This window comes from Homarus americanus, unplaced genomic scaffold, assembly GCF_018991925.1.
Source record: "Homarus americanus isolate GMGI-L3 unplaced genomic scaffold, GMGI_Hamer_2.0 scaffold57965, whole genome shotgun sequence".
NCBI classification, from domain to species: Eukaryota; Metazoa; Arthropoda; class Malacostraca; order Decapoda; family Nephropidae; genus Homarus; species Homarus americanus.
In genome coordinates this window covers 640,726-664,372 of record NW_024725031.1, presented here as the reverse complement: position 1 = coordinate 664,372, position 23,647 = coordinate 640,726, and the positions used below count along the sequence as shown (strand labels likewise).

Sequence of the window (23,647 nt, the reverse complement as noted above, 5' to 3'; positions counted from 1 at the left end):
CGGACTGGTCAAAAATTTCTACCGGGAAAACTTGTAAAAGGGCCCATTTAATCCCAAAACGTAGTCAAAGGAACCATCACTTTGGGGCCCACTGGAAAATTTCCCTGTATCCCAGTGGGCCAGTCCGCCACTGATCTATTCGCTGTTGTCAGAGCAGTTTTCTATGAAACAAATATGAAAGCTGTATATAGTTTGTAAAATTTAGTTTATTTTTTGCATTGGATTTAAATTATATTGGTTCTATATAATTTCTAATATTTTGTAATCATATAATATTGTATAGGTACTTATATAAGGTGTGGCAAAAATGAAAAATGGCAACAAATGTCTTACATGTGATTAACAGCAGCTGTGTGGCTAAAACGAAAAATGGCAACAATTGCCTTACATAATTAACGGCAGCAGTGGGGCAAAAACAAATAATGGCAACAAATCCCTTACATGTGATTAACGGCAGCAGTGCGGCGAAAATGAAAAATGGCAACAATTCCCTTACATGTGATTAATGGCAGCAGTGGGGCGAAATCGAAAAATGGCAACAATTGCCTTAAATGTGATTAATTGCAGCAGTGGGGCGAAAACGAAAAATGGCAACAATTGCCTTACATGTGATTAACGGCACCAGTGGGGGGAAAACGAAAAATGGCAACAATTGTCTTATACTGTATGTGATTAACGGCAGCAGTGTGGCGAAAACGAAAAATGGCAACAATTGTCTTACATGTGATTAATGGCAGCAGTGTGGCAGAAACGAAAAATGGCAACAATTGCCTTATATATTGTGGGGTTCAGGATATTTGTGTTCACACTCAGGATGGAATGAAGAAAGGAAACTCACAATGTGCCCTCTAATATACATGTTGTATTGGATGTACAATGCAGCTTGGTGCTGGGAAGGCAGCATGGTTACAAGCATGATGTAGAGAGAGCTGGTTGGTGAGGAAGCTCAGAGAAGGACAGCTTGTGGGTCGCCATGCTCGCCGGCGGGAGAGAGGACCGCCAGGCAGCGGCGGAGGAGGAGCAGCGTTTGTAGGGGAGAAATCCACTACAAACACCTTGGGCCTTGAAAATTTTCAATTATTTACATAAACATGTTTATTGGTTTTGTAATTCTGAGAAAGAGCATCCACTGCCTAGAGAACCACCTTGCAGCTGACAAATTCCAACTCAAAAAATTAAGCATGCACAGGAGTATGTGGCAACAAGATTTCAGATTGGCTTGACATATAACAGTAATGAAGTGAGTAAGAAGTCAACAATGAACTGTATCCCACAGCCTTGTTACTGTGAACTTAAAACCCCCCAAATTGTGTTTTGTTAAGTGAAATTGAAAAACCAAAATACAGTAACTTGAATAATATAACGTTTGAATCAAAAGCACTCTAATGGTTTTTTCTGCTCCATCACCTTGTAATAGTGCAAGAAAATAATCCCACCAGCTGACAACATTTGTGAGAGGTACTTTTATAATTGTTGGAGATTTTTATTTTATTTCCGATTCTATACTTTTCTTCAACCTATGTATCTTAATTTCTTTATTTTCTATATTTCTTTCTACTCTTTACTTACTGATTGTTCATTCCTTTCAATACTCTTATTTATTAGTATATTTCCTCTAACTTACTTTCATTCTCAGCTTTCTTTCGTTATATTCTGTTCAGTGGATTAACCTGGGAAAACCACATCAGTCTACACACACACACATATATACAATAGATAAAATATATAATTGTCCTTAGGGCAAACACAGAGAATATACATTTCTTCGCACGCGAGTAAAATTGTACCCCCACCTGGTCAGCAAATGTTATTCACGGATTTGGCTATTTGCGGCCATTTTGAGAACCTATCCCAGCAAATTTTAAGGGCATGCTGTATATTACCAATATACGAGTGTAAGTTTTAAATGAAAATCTGCAATAAGTCAAAACTTTAATTATAAAATATCATTTAATTATATAACCTAGGCTCATGTTCTCAATGGCTCTAATATTATCAGGTAAACAATGAGATGAATTCTCTAATATACATTTTACTTCTTGGAAGAAAGAATTACTGCAAGGAATAATGTGTACATTGACATCATCAACCCATTCCCCTGTCTGCTCATCTTCATCTTCCTTCACTAAGTATAATAATTTGATTGCATACACCTTCTTAAGACAGATCTCCTTTTCACTTGCCACACGTAATTTCTTTGTTGGTGCACCATTTACTTGGGATCCTTCTTTCTCCTTGTTTGACTTTTTCAGTATTGTTTCACTTGAGACACATTGTGGCACATCTGAAACAAGTAACTTCTGGTTTGTGTTCATTGTCACCATATACAGATACTTTTTTGCCATTGTCAGTGGCTGCAGCACAAGCCTACAATTTACTCCAAAATTATCCCTATCAATATTGTGGAACAGGGAGAGTAATATCTCACTAATACTTCTATCATAAATTATTTTTCCATCATCCTGTAACCATGAAAGGTTTTGTGCCCACAGCTTGATTGACTGACTGGTCTTCTCACCAAGGATCATTTTACATCCTGAACAACTTATGGTGCAACCATTATGCTCAGCATTAATAAAATCCATCATCCTAGGGTGGATAAGGAAGAACAATTCTGTATAAAAGCATTCATCATGTTCAGGTTGAAGTGATGCTGGTTTCAGTTTATGGCCATCCTCAGCATGAAGGTGACAGAACCAACCTTCAGATGCCTGGTCCCAGTCAACTGATGGCAGGGGCAGCACCCTTCGAAATTTAATATTTGTACATAAATGTTTTAGACACTGTTTACAATGGGCTGATACCAAAGAGTCTGACATACTACTACTCAACTCTGTGTCCATGGAACTGGTAATGTTAGTGCTCAAAATATCCCCGCTAAGTGTACTGATGAGAGAAGTCATCTCACTGATGGCAGCACGGGCTGTAATGATGTTTTCTTTTTGAATAATGCCAGTAGCTGAATTAGGCACTAAATATGACCCTTTTGGTATCTTGATAACAAAAGTCTCTCCATCTTGAAGCTCAATGGTACAGTCAGATTTACTAACAAGCATCTTCTGATAATAGCCAGCACCAGGAGGTAAGGTGATGTACATATTGCAAGCCAGAATATTTGGCAATACTTCAAATAGGACTTGAGGCATTCTGTACTTATGAGTCCACGACCTGTAACAACAGAAAGGAAGCGGTTAGTAAAGGATAAGTATTAACAATATAATAATCAATATTACATCATATGTTTTAATATATAATATGGAAACCAGGTGGAAGAAAAAAAATAATGTACTGTACAATACTGTACTGTACTTTTGATAATCACATCTAAATCTACTTGAGATGGGTCACAGTGCCAGTTATGGAGGTTACCACATGAAACCTTTTACTGTATAAGAACAGACAAGAAGAACCAATCAGATGTAACAAAACCCAATGATAAAGGTTGTGGTTTACTTGGTTTGTCATTCATCATCACAAATGATGTAGCGTGGCAGCCTCCTTTGCTGGCTACTATTGATGGCACCACAACTCTTCTTTAAGAACTTAAATGTGATTTTTATGACTTCACATGCTATTTGCCTTTGCTTTCTTTCCACACTTGATGCTACTCATTGATACTGTTTGTGAATTTCAGTAAAAATTACATAAAAAATAAAAAAAATTAAAGGACAACTTTCCTTATTATTTCCACGAGGAAAAGCTCATGATTCAAGTTGATAGTTACACTCGACTATGTTTTATTGTGTTAAAGTGAAGATGGTGATAAGACTGGGAGACAGGTACAGTCAGCCAAAGATGCACCGACCTCACCCTGGGTCTCGTGCTCGCAATATTTGGTAAAGGAAGGCTGCATGTAAAGGTGATTGTGATTGGAGGATCTGTTTTTGGCTGTATCACTGTCAGGATAAATATTGACTGACAAGATCCAACAGTACACACCCAGAACATCAAACAGCTGTGGAGGGATGTGAAGAGGTGCGTGAAAAGACCAGGAAATCGCCCACAGTATTTTAAGCAGTATTTTGCACTCTACCTATTCATCCACCAGCTCTGTGACCATTTGCTACACCGATTCTTCCTCGAAGTAAGACGGCTATACCCTCCACAGCTGATGCAGGACAACTATACCCTCCACAGCTGAAGCAGGACTATACCCTCCACAGCTGAAGCAGGACAACTATACCCTCCACAGCTGAAGCAAGACGACTATACCCTCCACAGCCGAAGCAGGATGACTATACCCTCCACAGCCCTTCACAACCTACCCAGTCTTCTAATTCTAAACAAGGTTAGGTTAAATTTGGTTGGTTAGATTAGGATTGGTTGGTTGTTTTGTTTGGTTAGTTAAGGCTAGATTCAGAACACGTGAAATTTTACCCTCAAACCTTGTGATGTTTATTTTCTAGCTTTAATCAGTGTATTGGGTCTCTGTTATGTGATATGTTATAAAAGCAGGGAAACATTTTCAGAATTTGATAAAATAATGATAGCCAGATAATTAAGTAGAAATAACATACCTAGAAACAGCTGAGGGTTTGGGTTGTCTTAACTACAGGTGTTCGGGTGTCTAGGAAGGTAACATTTAAAAAGTACTATATTGATTAAAACGATTTTTTGGGGACATTTTAAGGAATAGATAAAGCATTAAATATATATATGGTATATATGTGTGTATGATATATCAGATAAAAGTTAAAAGCTATGAGATAATGTTAACAATAAATGTAACCCGTCACCTCGTTTGTTGACACTCACACCAAGTTAATTCTTATGGTGGTTAAGTACATTATACATTGTCGATCATTTCGTTGTTTTTGAGAAATTGGCTTAGATACTATTAATATGAACTTGAATATCATAAGTGTGATATTTATTTAGAGCAGGTGAGATATGTCTGATCATAGTGTTGTTGTTTTCTTCAAAGTTTGTACCAATACTGTACCAGCCTTGGTGGCTACTAGTGAGCAGGTGGACTCAGGTGACGGTGGGTAGCTTTATCCTCTTCACCACTGATCGGCTTGTTAGCCGCTTGGGCGATCGGTCACGTCTCTGATTACTTTTCCTTTTCATTTATCTTTTTCACTAAAAGGTCGGCTCGCTAGCCACCCGGGCGATCGGTCACGTCTCTGTCACGCACTGTTGGCAAGTACTGGGCATGCACCGGCTCCTGAATGTACCTGAACCTGCTCCAGTGTTGGTCAAGTCTTGTCTTGAAAGAGCTTGCACTCGGTGCCGTCATAACACTCTCTGGTAGATTGTTCCAAGAGTTTACAACTCTCACTCCAAAAAAGTTTGCCCTCACGGTTTTCTGGACTTGCGGCTTCTTCAATCTTGAGCTGTGACCCCTTGTGGGGCGAGCGTCCGCCAGCTCCAAGTAAGGACACTCGACTGAGTAGTGCCCCCTGAGATGCTTATACGCCTCAACTAGGTCACCCCTTGCCCGTCTGTAGTATAAGCTAGGCAAGTTTAGGCTCTCCAATCTCTCAGGGTAGCTGAGGTGCCGAGGTGCAGGCACCAGTGTCACAACCTATATGTGATATTAATAGTAAGAAATTCATTGAATATGGTGTTTCCATAGTGTTAACAAACTGTTAGAAGAAATATACAGTATATATTTTCCCGGTCATTAAGCTTAGCCGGGGTACTTTACTGGTGACTCACGGACTATCTGCTCTCCCACTACCCCAGTCCAAAACATCTTCTTGACCACTGCGCCTGTGTCACATTCGATATAAACATCCATCCAGATTAGCTGTTCCCTATTTGTGCACTTTCACAAAAAAGAAACGAATATTATATAAAACATATTTGGATAAAAGTGATTTCGGTTAAAACTAGTTTTGGTAAAGGTGGAGGAGACAGCACCAGAAATGGTAAAATTATCAGTAATTTATAGACAATTCTAAGATACTTTTCTTCTATGGCATTTCGGTATTATTTTACTTTCGGACATAGCGCCCCCAAAAGTCATAAACCTCAGAAACATTTAGATCTCGCTATTCTGAGCATTTTGAACCCCCATATATATACATGGTGGAAATGGATAATAGCGACACAATTTAATTAATTGATTTTAAGTAGTTATTTGCGCATCACACATGCACAGTGTTGACTGATGTCATCCAGTCATGACCAATAAGGTATCGATATCACGCAAAAAATTTTTGACCAATCACATTTGATTATTTTTTCAAAGGAAGCAGCCTGGGTATGATTTTAATTTCATTGACCAATTTCACAATGGCCGTGGTGGAGGTTGGTTGTCGTTTGTACTCCTATGATTATTTTAAGCTTATTGCCGAGTTTTATGAGAAAGACGATTATTCTATCCAATTCTTACGTATCCCTGGTCCTTCCACTCCTAAGGTATTGTACTTTCGGACATGGCTTGCCCCAGAGTTCTTAACTACTGAAACATTTAGGTTAGTTTAAGCTAGGTGCCCACGGCTAGGAGTCAGGTTAGGCCTACTGGGGGCGGAGCCCCGGTTAGGAGTTAAGTTAGGTTTTGTTAGGTTGGATGACTCGTTTTTGGGTGGCCCAAAACCCCAGTTTCTCAGGCTCTCCCCTGTTATTGTTGAGGGGGGGGCACAAAAACTAGCAATTTCTGCCAAAAATGAAGGTCAGATTTGTTTAAAACACACCGAAATACACTGGAAAAACATATTGGTCAACCCCTAGAGACTCATGTCCTAAAGTAAAAATTTACCGGCATTTCTTTTGCTCTTGAATACTTTAAGAGAGGAAAAAAAAGGAAAATCATCATATTTTTTCTAAGTTGAAAGGTTAACCCTTTAACAGTGGGAGGTTACCCTAAGAAGAAAAAGAGACACCCATTTTAGATTTTCTATGTATTATTTTCGCATTTTTGACTTACCACCAATTCGACTTACGACCTGGATTTGGGTCCCTAACCCCGTCGTGAGTCGAGGTGTGGCTGTATACTATAAACTATAAAATAAGAAAATGAAGAGCATGGGTGTGTATGTGTGGGAAGTGAATGTTTGTATTGAGTCTGTATCTGTGGCACTCTCTCCCCCTCTTGTGATGTCACGGCATACAGTCAGCAGCCACACACATCTCTTGAGTCAGCTTAGTGACTGTCCAGATGAAGTGTGTTGCATGTACATGTGAGGAATAATAAATATAATAAAAAAAAGAATACTACATTGCCATTTGGCAATCATTTCATGGGATACGGGACAGATAACAGCCGAGTAATCCTCACGCTGCTGCTCGCTCCTCCACCCTCACTCTTTGTGTTGTCGGCCATGTAAATTGTTTATTCCCTTTTTGTTTATGACATTATGATAATTATTGTTGTATTTATTTTTATTTTTTTTCACATTCTGTATGAACGATTGTGTAATTTGTGTATGCATGTAACAGAGTAAATAAAAATGAAAAAAATTACTTATATCTACCTGAAATTTTGAGTTGAACAATAACATAGCTCCCAGCTCAGCCTCACCCGCTACTGGGTGGTGAGCTGGCAACTCAGCTACGCAGTTACATGCCTTCTTAATGGAAATTATTCCTGATTATCCGCCGTTTAGGATATTATTTCTCGTTATCCCTCATTTAGCGATCATTTCGCTTAACAGTCGTACCCCAATTGTTAAACGAGGGATACCTGTATAGTATTTATTTTGTGAGAGAAAATTTTTAATTTGTATTATTTTATTATTATTATTATTTCTCTGCTACTTAGAAATGGCGATGGTTGAGGCAGTTGAGATGATGGCAGGAAGGTTCCGAGGGTGTATGGTTGGAGCACTGATGGGGGACTGTCTTGGTGCACCATTTGAGGGGGAACCTCGTGCCACACGTTCTATTCTCCAGTCTTATTTTAGAAGACTTAGTGATCCAGATCTTAAAGGTATGACAAATTATTGTACCAATAAATACTCTTGACTACAGTGACAAGTTCATTGGTTGGTAATGTGAAATGAAAGTTGGGTATACTGTATTATATATGTACCTACTGTATAATTATGATGCACTCTGGGCAAGAACAAGAAAAAGGACAAAGTGACGTTAGATGTGCCTGCTATACTACTACAGTATATTCTTCAAACATCCTTCAAAACTTTACCTGCATTGCTTTTCTACTTCTGGCTCAGAGCACCTCATATATCCTGTGCAGTACCGTACAGTACTTCTGTCAGTGGTAAAACTGATAAGGTGATATAGAGAATCAATTATACACTGTATTGTATTCCAGAAAAACAGTAATTGATAGCTTTCATTATAATGTTGATGTTCCTAACCTTGTATGTTTTCTATCCTCTAGTACCTTATAAGCAGTATACAGATGATACTGCAATGACAAGATGTGTAGCCCAGTCCCTCATTGAAAAGAAAGGTTTTGACGCCAAAGATATGGCAAGAAGGTAAATTATTAATGCTTGTACTGTACTCCTGTAAATAAGATGTATGCAGATTAATGTCTTTATTAATAGGTTGTAGAGTAAACAATTTTCATACTGATCATCACCATACCTCTATGTGCTGAATACTTTATGGCATGTTGTTTATGTGGAGGCCTGTGCAGCGAGTCAAGGATTCTGGCACTAGAGGAGGATGGAACAATATTGTGCGATAACACCAGATTATTCTGTAAAAACAATTTATATATAGTCAGTAAGTTATTGAAATAAAAATATCTAGTGATATGTAATTTCCCAAAACAATACAGTGATTATTTTGCAGTAAAGGATAATTATTTGCCTACTTAAGAGAATATACTCCCTTTGGCTCTTCAGTAACACAGATGGTGTATTACAGCTTTACACCATTTAATGTGAACAAAAATATTCGGAAATGCACTGAGGTCATGGTGTGGGGAACTTTTTTTTGCATTAACCACTCTTCTCTAACATTGATTTGATTTGTTGAAGTAAATTTACCTTCTATTGAAAGTATAGAAGCACTTAAGAATCATTGGGTCACTAGAAGATTAGCCCCAAGTTAATTTTACCTAATGAAAAAGCAACTTAACACTAGCGAGGTTAAGTTAGATTAAGGCTTTTGTTTTATTTTCCATTTTAGGATAAGTTGGGTTATTCTTGTTATATTAGGTTAGCTAATGTTAAGTTAGATTAACATTAGAAGAGTTAATCTTAAGGTGAAATAAGCTGTGGGCTAATCTTCAGGTGATCTAAATCAATACAGTTGTTAGCTAATCAAGACATTGTTTTACAGGTTTGTAAAGGAGTACTATGCAGAACCAAAACGAGGGTATGGTAGTAATGTAACTGATGTGTTTGCTGCCCTGCGTGCCACTAAGTTCAGAGATCCCTATAGTCCTGCAGCATTTCAATTTAATGGTCGAGGTTCATATGGTAATGGAGGTATGTAAAAGAAATACAGTACTGATTGTTAGAAAATTAGAGAGGAGCAATTTTGCCATGGAAAGTATAATAATCAAGTAGTAAAACAGGAATTTACAGTGTTGTGCTGTCCATCTGATGGTTCACATGTCATCCTCATATCCTCAGATGGAGACCCAGAGAGAACCTAAACTTTGGTGGCTGGACCGACCAATCAGACTGATTAGATATTTTTACACCTCCCTGTTGCCAGTATTACCTCAAACGGGAGGTTGAAAACAAGTCAGCATTAAAAGCAGGAAGCCTCTGTGCTGTGGCAATACACTAGCCATGTACATCTCCTATCTGTTAATTGTTCGGGCTTCACCATGTACAGAAGAGACCAGGAGTAAACACCCAGTTTAAGTTGTCAACCTACCAATCCTTGGAATGATGTTCTCAGCTTTAGTTCCATTTTTTTGTAAGCTTGGTACCACGGTCCCTTTTCTGTGTGAGTGGTGTAGTGAAATAATGGATGAAATTGTTGGGACTGGTGTAAATAAGAGTGAAATGTTTATTTTTATGTTCTGGCACAAATGTGGAAGGGTCATACTATTGTCAGTTGAAGTGGTCCCCCCGAGCACTACAGTACTGACCATATACCTGTACTGAAGTCATGACATTTCACAAACACCCTGACTACAGAATCACTACACCAAAAGTTGGTCTCTGTGGCCTACATTTTTGTGTTTTTTTTTTATCTTAGTTTTTGGTTACCCTTGTAGTAATTTCTTACTTCTTTTTGTAGAAACACTATAATTCGTATAGACAGTGTATTGAGTTTTTGTAGACACTAAATGAATATGGCTTTTGAAGGAGGATTGTTGGAACAAGAGAACAAAATAAGTACTGTATAATGCTGTTGTTGACACATTCAGGGGTGCACCTAGGGCAAGGGTCGGGGAACTTTTTTGGGTATTACCCAAAAAAATTTTTTGAGTAAAATGAAATTACCCCCAGACTTCAAAGTACACTACTACAGTAAACAAAAACAAGCCAAAAACAATGCGAGTAAACTGAGGCTCTGATGGAAGTGTCTTTCATACCGCATGCATTACCCCCCAAATTTTTAGATTTAACACATTTGGGATAATTTACCCCTGTTCCCCGACCTCTGACCTAGGGGGACCACAAGTTGATGTCACCCCTCCCCCTCTCCCACCAGTTTCTTGATTTACTCATAATACTTACATAATACTTCCTTGAGATAAATGTATAGTGCCTAAAAGAAAGCGGTTCTCAACTGGCTCAGCCATGTTAATATTGTTATTATTATTCACTCTGTATCTGTGTTTTTCCGGCTAAATAAACTGTTTCAATTCAATTCAATTAAAACTATTTTGTGAAGTCAGAAAATGATTTGAAAGTCAAACAGAAAACAGAGAAACAAAAGGTGAATCGGTTTTGCTCCTCATGTTAAATATAAAGATGCATACCATGTTATACTGTATTATTATTATTTTATTTATTTTTTTATTTATTTTTTTTAATATACTGTAGTATATACTGTATTTTTTATGGGGATTGGCCCACCCTGGCACCGGTCACTGATCCACATCAGGGCCTGGGGGGGCCAAAATATAATAATAATAATAATTATTATTTTTATTTTTACTATAATAATTAATAAAAAATAAAATAATAAAAATAAAAATAATACTGAAATAATAACCATAAATATATACAAAAATGAAAAGATAAATCAAGAGTGAGAAACGATATACAGTACAGTATGTATGTTGTGTTGTCAAAGTTAGAGAAACAATTGAGACCCTGCAATTGTGTGGTAGTGGGGTAGAATTAGCTGCAGGTAAAAGAGAGGAAAGGATTGCTGGGTAAAGATTTGACTGGCTGAGGATGGGTAATAATAACCAGTTAAGTATTGCGAGTATTGTATGTTTGTTCAATAATTATCCTATCATATTTGGCCCTCTGATTCTTGTGTTGGGTGGATCAAGGGGAACAGGAACCTAAGAGAAAGGGAATAATAGTAATAAGGGAAAGGTGTGCAAGTTGTTTAAAATGTAACAAGAGAGAGCTGAAACAACCAGTAGAAATACCAACACACATTTCCTGTCATTTTAATGTAGGGTATATGTGTTAAATTTAGTCATCAAGCTTATTTATGTTGACATTATCACACACAAAATAATTCCAAGTAATGAAGTTTTTAATGTGATTGCTGACGTAGTATTAATGGTAATGTCAGTATTGGAAGCAGAAATAAAGGATCACATGAAGTTTAGCTCCATCAGCTTATTTGCTGTGATGATTAAAGACCCTTACATTACCTGGGGGGTTAGGTTAGGGTGTTTGATCCTCTGGTGTGCTAATGGGGACTTATCTTCACATGATTCGAAATAACTATTGATATGTCATACCAAATTGCACTGAATATTGCTGCACAGTGCTTCTTGTATCTTATTATAGGATCTCATGTTTTTCCCAGGCTTACTTTACTCTGTATCTTTATCCGTGTGAGATAACTTTGGCCAAAATTTATTTACAGTACGTACTTGTACTGTAATTGTTTGGTATAATACAGAAGTACTGTAACACTTAATATTTGTCTTGTAAAATTAATACTGTAAAGTGTTTTGTGTACTGTTTAAGTTATAGCTACTTGTACTTAAGTAAACATTTGAGTTAGAAATACTGTATATACATAAATGTCATTAGGAAAATACTTAAGAGGTTGTTGACAGTACTGTATACTGTATTTGACATTTGTTTGACCAACAGCTGCTATGAGAGTTGCACCCGTTGCTCTCTTTTGTTATGCTACAAAAGCAGGTTTGGTGGATACATCACGAGACACGGCACTCATCACACATGCTAACAGACTGGGGTATAATGGAGCAGTCCTACAGGTACATGGATGGCAAGTTGGGCCATGTTGTCTTTTAACACTTAAATGATGGCCATCATCAGTGAAAGTTTCATCTTCCTTGAGTTCCATTTTTGCACAAATGGGGGCAGAGTAGGGATTCCTTAGCTACCATTTAAGGGTTAAAACGAACATCATGAGTAATATCACCCGACAAAAGCATTTTTAGTTGAAAGTCTGATCCAGAGACTTTTATACAGTACAGTAGTCTTTTTGTTTTATGCAAGGGTCATTCAATAAGTAATGAGACAAATGAATATAACTGCAGAAGTAATGATTTATTATTAATGATCACCTACCTAATTTTCCTCATAATTTCCCTCTACTGCTATGCATGTGTCCCATCTTTATGAGTTTTCTTATTCCTCTGGCGGAAATTTTTTTCGGCTTATTCCAAAACCAATTTCGGATTTTTTCTTCACCTTATCATTATTCGAAAAATGTCTGATGGTGCAAGATCTGGACTGCATGCGCAGTACGTCAAAAGCTCCGAGCCCAAAATTTTCATCTCAAAGTTCTGATGCAATGTGGGTGTTGAAACTTCAACAGTTTGTCCGGTACATTCTTCATCCTCAATGCCTGTTTAACCATTCTTGAATTGTTCAACCCACTTGTAAATGTTCTCTTGACTAATGCAATTGTTTCCATATTGAATTGACATTCAAGCTGAGCTTTTCTCTAAATGCAACACTTATGCGAGACTAATCGAACGAACTGACTAAACAAACAAAAGAAGATGTAGCTTATGCATGTCTAAACATGTCTTAATATAATCACTGTGCTTGCTCCTCCCCTTTGTCATCTACATCAAAGTCTCATTTCTTATTGAATGACCCTCGTATGATGTTCACCACTGGTCCTTTGTAACTTTTGGAAAGTTGTCATTTACATCTGCATTGATAAAATGTAACATTTTGGTATAATCTCTGTAGACTCAGGAGAATGATCTTGATATACAGTAACATTTAGTTTTATGGCCTAAAAATCTTCATGAGTTGTCTACAACATTTTACAAATAAGGATTCCAAAGCAGAACATGCCATTGTTTAGGAAGTTTGTAATGCTTAATGGGAGGGATTCATTTTATAAATGGACAATTTTCAGCTCCAAACAGCCTGCTTTTCCGGTCTATCTAAGTTGAAGTCCTGGCTTGATTCTAAAACGAGATCTCAGGATGAACTCTTAGTACAGGGAGCCCCTTAAATTCGTGGGGGTTAGGTTCTCAAAGTGGCCACGAATTGCCAAATCTGTGAATAACATTTGCGGACGGGGGGTGGGGGTGCATTTTTACTCGTGTACAAAGAAATGTAGAAAATGTATATTCCCTTTATGTGTTTGCCTTTTGGACAATTATTTCTTTTACTTATATTGTATATGTGTGTGTGTGTGTGTGTGCGCGTGTGTCTAGACACACACACAAAACACATGCAAATAAATAATAATGGGAAAATACTCTCACAAATAATCAGAATTGTTTTTATTAAAAATGTGACAATCTACTTTCAAGTCCGTGCTCTATTAATAACGTAATAAAGCACAGACTTGAGGGTAGACTGTTACAGTTTTAATAAATTTGTTTCTACACACACACACTCACACATATTTAACAATACAGTAAGTCTGCGCTTAATATCGTTCCGCTTAACGTTGTTTTGGTACTACGTCGCTAAACTTTAGAAATAAAAAAAAATTTTAACGTCCCGGTGATCCGATACTACGTTGTTTTGCGTCATCACAGACTACATTTTACAGTGCATCACCTGCTCTCGTCTGGCCATGCTATGCTCTCTCGGCTTGGCGCAGAGTGTCAGTGACTCACCACCCTCCTCTTCTCCCGCCCTCCTCCGTTCACACCCTCCTCCTCCGCTCCGGCCGTACTCCTCCCCTTCCGCCATCCGCCTCCTCTGCTTCACTACCCACCACACACTCGCTCTACAGTACCACCTCCGCCCATCAGTGAGTACCAATACAAACTTAGTAGTTGTATATGTATGCATTATTTTCTATAGAAATGGCAATGATTTTCTGTATAAGTAATGTATTTCATGGGGCAAAGGGAGGCTCAGGAACGTAACTCCCGTATACTATCTATTTCTTATGGGGGAAAATTGATCCGCTTAACGTTGTTGCGTATAAAGTCGCATTTTTAGGAACGTAACCCCAACGTTAAGCAAGGACTTACTGTACAGGTAAAGGAAATTACTGTCTCTAGAACGAATGGCTCCCTGTCCCAGCCGCGAAAATGTCGGCTACTTTAAAACTACCCACAGACATTCTTGGGTACATCTAGGGTGTCATCCGCTAATAATAGAGGACCACGAAATAAAAATCCGCGAACTTGGGGGGGCCCCCTGTATTAACTGCCTTGTAACACCTATTGGATTTTGGTCCAGTGTGGCAAGAGTCCAAAGCAACACAGGCACATAGTCCTTTATTCATTCTAGTTATTGTAATGAATTTGGTCTGCTGTGGTGTTCCCCATCCATAACAAGTGTAGTACATGTATCCTCGATAATTGCGGGACCTGGTAATTGCTGATATGGCTTATTATGGTATCATCATGTGTACGCTATCTCTGATTGATCTGGGTTATCACGGAATTATCATGGGACAGCGGTGGGTCCGCGAGAGCAACGGCTGTAGCAGTGACTGCCAAAAGATGGCAGCACGGCTCGTGGCGCTAGCTTCCTATGACAGCATTTGTTTCCCCGCGCTGTTTTAGTTGGAGTTTCAGATGGTTTCCTGCTCTGTGCTTGTTTTTGGTGCAATTTTTTAAAATTTTACTTACCCTTCACCTGTGAACAAGAAGAGTTAAGGTTCCTAATCCAGCCAAGTGACGAAGACATGTGTATTCTATGGTTGAATGTTCTCATGTTCCCGACAAGGATAAGCATGCGCTTGGCAACATACCCATTGTGTGTTACCACTTCCTTCCACTCCACCTCTCAAATCACCCCCCACCTTTCTGCTTTCTCACTCCATAATTTAAAATTTATGTAACGTAATGTGGAAGGAATATGACGTTCATTTATACGTACAGTCAGTTTTGAGGGTAGACATCAGCTGTTCAGTTGTGTCTGGTAGTGCTGTAGCCAGTGTTACCAAACAAACTGATTGTCGCATCATCTCCTCATCACTTTCCACAATCTCCCCCTCCACCACCAGGTCCATGTTCACTGCCACCATCACCACCTAAATCATTATTTCATTGATGCAGAGATGGATTTGCTTTAGACAAAGCAGATCAGCACGATATCCATTGCCTCCCACCCACCCACTGCATCTCACCAACACTGCCTCTCTCACTCATTTTACTATGACTGTCATTCATGATGCGGTATTGTACAGTACTGTACTGTACCTGTACATTGTTTATTTGTTATTCATAAATTAGTAAAGATATGTTAATAGTATTATATCTTTTAGTGTACCTATGCATTTTTGTGGTATATTTTGGTCAGTTAGGGGATGTATCTTTGGGGTCATGGGACGAAACAAATTTTTCCCGTATGTTATGTGTTTCAATTTGTACGGTTTTGCTTATCACAGTAGTTTTCTGGAACCTAACCCCCGCGATTAATGAGGATGCATGTATTAGATATAGTAACCATTTATTTCCCTTTCTACTTTATGTGTGTGTTTCCTTTCAACAGTGCCTGGCAATCTACGAAGCTCTCCACACCCCTACGAACAAATTGGACTCTGTGAAGTTTATTGAGAGTCTTATAACAAAAATGAAGGAAATTGAAAAACCTTCTGAAGATGAGTATGTGACCAGCATTGATCACACTTACCCTAACAAATATATTAGTTATACTACGAGCTTCACCTCATTTATCAATCTTTTACTTCACCAGTTTCCAGTTTTGTTATATTTAGTTATCAGTTTAACTAAACTTGAAGAAATATTTGAATTTTACTGACAGGAATTATGAGAAAATCTATAAACAAATAATTGAAAAAATCTCCGGATTGAATTACAGTACTGTACAGTACAGTCTCTCCTCGACTTATGACGGGGTTCTGTCCCGACGACCAGGTTGTAAGTTGAAAAGGCAAAAATAATACATAGAAATTCTAAAATGAAATACAGTACAGTAAAAGTAATTAATAATGAAAAATGAATAAAGTGTTACTGTGCACTTACCTTTAATGTAGTCAGCACACGGGGCCTCAATAATTTTTTAGTTAAGCATGGAGACTACATTAATTGGATGAGGCAGAGGAGGAGACAGGACTCGAAAATACGTAATGTGAAAAAATTTTTATACGTTATGGCCGTCGTATGTCCGGGTTGTCGTAAGTCGAATATGTTGTAAGTTGAGGAGAGACTGTATACTAAAAAGAATTACAAAGTTAAAAAAGTGTCTTTACAGTAATCCCTTGAAAACATACATGACTTATAATACAATTTGGCTAATATGCAAGACTAAAATAAATTTTGTACAGTATACTGTACTTTACTGTGCAGCAAGGTCATGCAAATTTTTTGCATATAGGGTCGCAAAAAGTTTTGATGCATGGTTCGCTGCACTTCCTATATTTTTTTAGTTATAACTTTAATGATACAAAGACATGTACAGTTCTTATCTGTTAGTCAAAAAACATGCTAATGGAATGGATGACTTTGTAATTGTTGCATTAAGTTTTTGATATCTGGGTGGTGAAAATATCCTCCTGACCTTTGGAATAGTGCATCAACACTTATGCTACAGTATCTAGTTCTGGAGATTTTTGTGATATCATCTCCCTCTTGTTTTATATTGTCATATGATTATAAGAGCCAAAAATAGAGGATAGATCCTCTAACCCCCTTTTCTGGAAGAGCCCATAGCTTGGCAGCTCAGAAACCCTCCCTCCTCCCATGGAAAATGCTCATTTAAGCCGGAATCAATAGTTTCTGACAGTGACCCGGGCTTAATGAATGTTGATTCAGCAGGCATGACTCAAATAAGATTTCAAGCCTATCAAGTAATTGTTGCATCATGTCCTCCTCCATTTGAACCCAAGGGTAGAGTTATAGTACTGTACGGTACAGTATATCCAAAATGAATTAACAGATCATCTGTGAATAATATAATGGATGAGTCATGCAGACTGACAGGTTCCCAGTAAACAGCAGTGGTATTATGAGCTGCCGGGGTAGAGAGTGACAGCCAGGAAAGAGGATCTCGGTATCAGTCCTGCGTTGTTTTTAATAATTCTTCCGTATAAAATACAATACACAAAAATATGATAATTTTGTTCTTCTAAGAAGCCAATGCTGCATATTTATGAATTACTGTACAGGGGGTACCTGTATATACAAACTTAAATCAGTATACAGGGTTTTTGTATACAGTATATTTTTACTAATGTTGAGGATTGAAAATTAAAGTTGACTCACTTTACCATATGAGGCTATGTGGACCATAACTTCGTAAGCGCTTAAAAAGAAAAACACCAGAATATGTGATTAAAGTTTTGGAAAATAGAACTCGCTATATCTCTTGAGCTAATTGTGATAGTGCAATTACTCTTCTAACAAATTGAACCTTACATACTCAGGATTATTTTGACATTAGATAATAACAATCTTGTCATGATTTTTAGTAATCATGAAAATTATCCTAACCTTAGTAATTTAGTCATTAGATTTTGATGAAATTTGAATATTCTGATATAGGTAGGTTACTGATGTACAGTACTTCATAACTAATCATATCAGTACATTGTACTGAAAATGTCCAAGAGATTATTGTGATCACCATAATAATCACCTTCACCAAGTTTTCTGGCAAAATGTTTATGTACACTCTGTAAAAAAAACTACCGTACAGATGGGATCTGATGATTTTCCAACTGAACATTCCCATTGTCTCGCGAGGGTTGGTAGGCCTGAATGTGAAACATTTCGTACTTAATTTGGTAGGTCGAAATTAGCTATTTCATTGATGATATTGAATTACTTTGTTACAATATGACTGGAAAATGTCAGTACATCTAGATAATTTAAACTGTATGTTATATTAAATTTTCCACACACCGTGGACTACAGCAACCATGGAAGTGGATGAGTTGCCATATCGGAATGCATTATATGTTTGGCAGAATTAGTGGATATAGTAAAGGTATAAGATTATTTGGCAACCAAATTTCAAATCTGTATTTGTATTGCTACTTCACTTTGGGCTAATGCCACATTATGTCATTCATTATTCGTATTGGAAAATATACCATACTGTTCCTAAACATCTGAATAGCTCCACAGTTTCGCATGCCGTCATAATGGAACCCGGCCCAACGACGTTTTACCGTATGGTCGATAATTCCGGAAAGTCTAGTACTGGGTTTTGTTTCAGAGTGCCGATTACTTGTTTCGAGCTTGTGTGGCCGAGCCCATACACAAGCAGGGCTACCAATGAGAGGAATGCCTCGGGGGCCTTTTTGAAACACTTCGTTTGTAGTGTCAGTTTGTTTCACGCAGGAATTGTAACGGTAGTTTTTTTTACTGAGTGTACATGTTCGTAATATAGATATGTTAATACAAACAAAGATTGTTGCATGCAAAATAATGTACACACACACAGTTCCCTAGACGTTATTCACCGCACGCTATGTCGCTATTGTTGGAGCGTCTCAGCAGGTGGGGAAATGAGTGGGAGCGCACCCCACGCCAGCACTGTGAAATTATGGCTGACAATCCCTTTACGGAAATGGGATTTTCGGTCGTACAAACTACAGCTTCATGCTCCCTCAGCCTTGGAATCAAGAAGCAATAGGTGTGGGTAAACAATGGGATAAAAAACAAGTTTTTGGCAGAGTTGGCACTTACAAAGTTATGGTCTCATATACAATACAGTATATGTGATTGTCAGGTTAGCCTTGCATCGCTCCGAGGACTTACATTGCAAAACATGTTGATTTTCAACCTGAAGCATTTTGCCGCATGAAAATAATGAAGCAACATTTTCAGGTAAAACATTTCAATTCTATTTTATCACACAGCATTCTATACGAGGGAGAAGACCCATATGTCTATGTCAAGAGGTTGGAGAAAGTTCTGGAACTAATGGAGCGTGGTGACTCAGTCAGCCGTGAACAAGTAGAGGATGAATTAGGAGTCTATATCTCTGCCCATATGTCTGTTCCTACAGCCATCTATTCATTTATTAGAGCTACAAGCCCTGTTGCTGATATTGAGGTATGACATCCTGAGATATGTCTTGTGTGTACAATATTCCTACCAGAAAACAAAGTTTGCATAATCTTTAGAAAACAAACTTTGGTTGTGATTATATACAGTACAGTATTAATTTATGCCTTAGTGACCTGTGCTAGTTAGCTCATGTAATGTGTACAATGGGCTGGACATAGGATACTGTGTCACTAGTAGCTGGCAACTAACCATTACAGGTACAGTCGCCCACAGTTCCACCTGTTACAGTGGTTGGTGTAACCAGACTAAGGATATTAAATAAGCATTTCACCTTTTCTATGAATGGTTATAGTTTTAATACATGTTACAAAATAGAATGTCATTGGCTTCTATCTGCTGGATGCTGGCAGTGTGGCAATGTGTTGTGATGTAAGGACAGGGAGGGAAGGGGGGAGGTTCTCTTTGCCAGGTAGAGGAAGAGATGCACTGATATACTGTTACCGTATGTCTAGTACTGTGCCCTCAATCTGTGAACAGTGATGATATTTTAAATGTGGACTTAAGTAATATTTGGAGAAACCAATAAAACGTTATTGAAGCCAGTTTTCCTTATTATGTGGACAACACTCAATCTCTCTATCCTAACTTTTTTTATCTAACCTCGGAATAATGAAGTTTACCAAAATTTCAAAAGTTATTTCTAAGCTCGCCTCCAAGGTGAACTGACATTTGACTTATCTGTCCTCTAATCAATTAATACCAAGTTTGGTGACTATGAGTTACTCATGACGGCTCTCAGTACATATGTCAAAACCAGTCTTACTACCTCCACACAACCTCACTCACACCACGATAAATCCTACCCCTTCCCACTTGTATTGTAGCTAGGAGTATTGTTATTAAAGGGAATTTCAAGATCAATCCTGAATTTTTTCAGTTAATCATGGGATACAGAATTGACATTTAGATGGTAATTGTTTAGGAATGAAAACTTTACTGGCATACCCAATGAAGTTTACCTGAAATCCATTAATTGATCATGATTACCTCCATATAGCTTAATGCTATTCATTTTTGACTATAGCTAGAACTTCTTCCTTCCTGCCATCCCAGATGTAATTATTATTTTATATGGTTACTTTCATTCCATACATTTATACTATTTAGTTCCTATTGAAGTTTTGTATTGAATAAGTTTGCAGTTTGCCTTAACTTTTATTTTTTTAATTTCTCCCTGAAAGTTATCTGGATTACCTAGGTCACTAGGAGGCTTTTCATTATTATGCTTCTAATGTTTCACTCAGAGATTCAGGCATTGTATTTTAGACCTTATAGATTAAACTGCAGTATTTAAGATACCCATATTAACTGTCCCTTGATATTCTGGGAGGGAGATTAAGTAATACAGTACAGGCTTTCTGTCTGTCCTGTTCATCCAGAAGTTTTCATCGTCATCATCAATGTTTTACAGCCATTTTCCATGTTTGTAGTACTGTAATTAAAAAAAGAAAATAATGGATTTTTAACCATATTTACTCTCTAGATGTAACACAACATGGCGTGTGATGAGATTGATATTCAGCTTTGGTTGGGTCCTATTACAGCACTTTGTAGTGTGACAGCAGGGAATTTGTCCATCCTGAGTGTAAAGCTGCTTAACTTTGTGTTTACATGTGATTATTTTTAAATAATTAGCTTATTGTAAATGTATGTTTGTGTGTATGACTTTGTAAGTATACTGGGTATACAGATATCCCTTGCTATCTAAATGGGTTAGGTTCCTTGAAAATCATTCGGTTATTGAATTTCCTGATAGTGAATAACATAATGATTAGGAAAACTATCACAAAAAATATTTAATTATTTTACGGACAATAAAAAAAATATTACAGTACTATGTCTACAAAAAGACAAACTAAATAAAATGTGTACTGTATACAGTTGGTATGGTACATTACCTTACATATCTGAGGGTCAAAATGGCCACCCCAGCTGACTCCCAGGCCATGCCTGGCACACGATTTCAGTTATTGATTTGGCCAACTTTTGGAGAGACAAATATACTATCACCTTCAGGTAGTAAAAAAGTGGTGTAAGAATGACATTTTTGAATAAGTCAATATTTGTTCGCCCAACATTTGGATAGTGAGGGATACAGTGCCTGTATTTATAATGCATTTATGTGTTTATTATAGATACTCGGCCTATCCTAACCTATCAATAGAAACATCTTTATTTTTTAGTCTGAAAATGAATACCAGAGGACACTCCATTTTGCCATAAGTCTGGGCGGAGATACAGACACTATAGCATCCATGGCTGGAAGTATTGCAGGTGAGTAATTCTTAACATTAATTTCTTAGGTACCCACTACAGACCGTATGCAGGAGGGAGTAATGGTTTGCCTCTCTCTGTTCATCTGTGTCTATTTTGTATACCAGAAGTGTTTAGAATAATAGATCAATTAGTTATGCCCGATTTTCAGAGCTGGTACAGTACTACATGCACAGTTCTTGATGTGATAAACTTTTGAATGTTAGGTAAATGGTAGAGGTGAAAAGTTCAATGCTACTAAAAATAATTGTGCAAGTGCTTTTGTACAGTCACTTCAAAAAGTCTGTGACCTTGACAATCAGAATGAACCGCTAGCACGAATCCTGTTAATCAATTTTGATGTTCAGTCCTTCGATGGCGCTTCTTACAGTGCAAGTTGAACATAGTGCCTAGCGTAGTTGCCGAGTCTCCCAACAGTTGGAGCTGATTATGCCTGGCGAATTTAACACAAACCATGAGTGTGAGGGCAAGCTTAAATTATACTAAAAATACAATGTTATGAGACCAGTACTGTACAAAATAATATTTGTTTGCTTATCATGAATGTACAGAGAAACATTACCACATAATAGGGTGGTGGGTGGCATGGGAGGAAGGGAAGGGAGAGATAACCTGTGCAGCTAACAGGTGTTTTGTTAGAGAGAGAGAGAGAGAGAGAGATCGTATATTTTGCTATGACAGTACAGTATTATACTGCCAGATTCTGGGGTCACTAATTCTAAGGGGATAACTTAACTCTATTCTTAATTTTAAGGTCACTGCCACCAGACAGTATGTACTATACCATCATACAGGGTGTTCATGACCCACGTTAAAACTTATTAGCCATAAAAGTCTACTAAGGCAAGAAAAAACTTGGGTTGTTCTTGAAGTATTGTACAGTATAAAAAAAAATGGCCTTGTCTATCCATAATATATTTATGGTTACAGTACTGCATTAAGTTTAACAAAAGGTCAGATAATTTAGGGAACCCCATACTTATTTCAAAATGGCTAAACTTTGACTTTTTGTTGTTGTTTCCTTTGTCACTTGTCTACATTACTTCATTTCCAGGTGCCTACTATGGGGTTACAAAGATCCCAGGAAATCTTCAGAAGCATTGTGAGGCTTCATCAGATGCTATAAAACAAGCAGATGATCTTTTCAGTCTCTCTGATCCCAAGCCACCAGCTTCATGAATATATTAAACTATAGCAGATGGTGTGGGTCATATAATATAAAATTATCTGACTTTCTCTTTATATGATCATTAATATAAATTAACAACAAATAGCATTATATTTTACTCAAGTGATCTATTTTTCACAACTGTTTCTTTTTATGTAATAAATTCAAATAAGTTGCCTTATGCTATGAGAACATTATATTAGTTACATAAATAATGCTAACATTCTATGGCATCCATATTCCGAGGCTTTAAGTTCACGAGAGCTCAATGTAGTTTTATTCACTAGCTATTTTTCATCTAAGGTCTGTACAGTACATATTATTAAGTGCAGTGTGTATATTTATGCGACACCTTTGATGTAAGACACAAACACTTATTTTTTAAGGCTGTTACCAAGTTAATGAGAATGTAAACTTCTTGACCTACACAATTTTGCAGCAACCAAGAAACTATGAACATTAAGTTTTTAGCTATCATTTTAAAAAAGGTATATATTGTACTGTATTCTAATTTGTAAATATACTGTAGTTTATCTAGAATCATATTACTTGGTTTCATTTTGCGAATTTTAACTACCGGTAAAACTTAGTTGGACTGATGAACCAAACTAGTTAACATCTCTCCTTTTGTGTTACTTATTCTCCTAGACCATGAGGGAATTACTGCGCGTGTAACGATTTCCAAAGTATAGCCACTTATAAAAAATTTCAGGTGCTAAGGACTGAAATAGCACTTGGCGATTGTTAAAGAA

General features: G+C 37.4%; 2 protein-coding genes across 6 annotated transcripts; one reads left to right on the top strand and one right to left on the bottom strand.

Moving 5' to 3' along the window:
* Positions 1 to 1,919: 1,919 nt before the first annotated feature.
* On the bottom strand, positions 1,920 to 4,777 carry LOC121864615 (E3 ubiquitin-protein ligase E3D-like). 3 transcript variants are annotated; one of them, XM_042363707.1, is made up of 2 exons: positions 4,737 to 4,777; positions 1,920 to 3,168 (listed from the first exon to the last, which is right to left on the bottom strand). In XM_042363707.1, exon 2 carries the CDS (start codon positions 3,144 to 3,146, stop codon positions 1,947 to 1,949), a length of 1,200 nt encoding a protein of 399 aa, XP_042219641.1. In that variant the 5' UTR covers positions 3,147 to 3,168; positions 4,737 to 4,777; the 3' UTR covers positions 1,920 to 1,946. The 3 variants fall into 3 exon arrangements, with proteins under 3 accessions (XP_042219641.1, XP_042219639.1, XP_042219640.1); XM_042363705.1 differs by lacking the exon at positions 4,737 to 4,777 and adding an exon at positions 4,034 to 4,730; XM_042363706.1 differs by lacking the exon at positions 4,737 to 4,777 and adding an exon at positions 4,518 to 4,727.
* Positions 4,265 to 23,440, top strand: LOC121864616 (ADP-ribose glycohydrolase ARH3-like). Of its 3 annotated transcripts, none has more exons than XM_042363709.1 (9): positions 4,265 to 4,288; positions 7,709 to 7,876; positions 8,291 to 8,390; positions 9,202 to 9,350; positions 12,111 to 12,238; positions 15,909 to 16,021; positions 19,243 to 19,438; positions 21,637 to 21,727; positions 22,782 to 23,440. In XM_042363709.1, exons 2-9 carry the CDS (start codon positions 7,711 to 7,713, stop codon positions 22,904 to 22,906), a joined length of 1,068 nt encoding a protein of 355 aa, XP_042219643.1. In that variant the 5' UTR covers positions 4,265 to 4,288; positions 7,709 to 7,710; the 3' UTR covers positions 22,907 to 23,440. The 3 variants fall into 3 exon arrangements, with proteins under 3 accessions (XP_042219643.1, XP_042219642.1, XP_042219644.1); XM_042363708.1 differs by lacking the exon at positions 4,265 to 4,288 and adding an exon at positions 4,894 to 4,984; XM_042363710.1 differs by lacking the exon at positions 4,265 to 4,288 and adding an exon at positions 5,327 to 5,374.
* Positions 23,441 to 23,647: the final 207 nt, after the last annotated feature.

What these genes read in the sequence shown, in the direction of transcription:
- LOC121864616 (XM_042363709.1), top strand. Translation starts at nt 7,711, where the DNA reads ATGGCGATGGTTGAGGCAGTTGAGATGATGGCAGGAAGGTTCCGAGGG. An exon ending in TAGTGATCCAGATCTTAAAG is followed by an intron (nt 7,877 to 8,290) that starts GTATGACAAATT and finishes TCTATCCTCTAG; the next exon opens with TACCTTATAAGCAGTATACA. An exon ending in ATAATGGAGCAGTCCTACAG is followed by an intron (nt 12,239 to 15,908) that starts GTACATGGATGG and finishes TCCTTTCAACAG; the next exon opens with TGCCTGGCAATCTACGAAGC.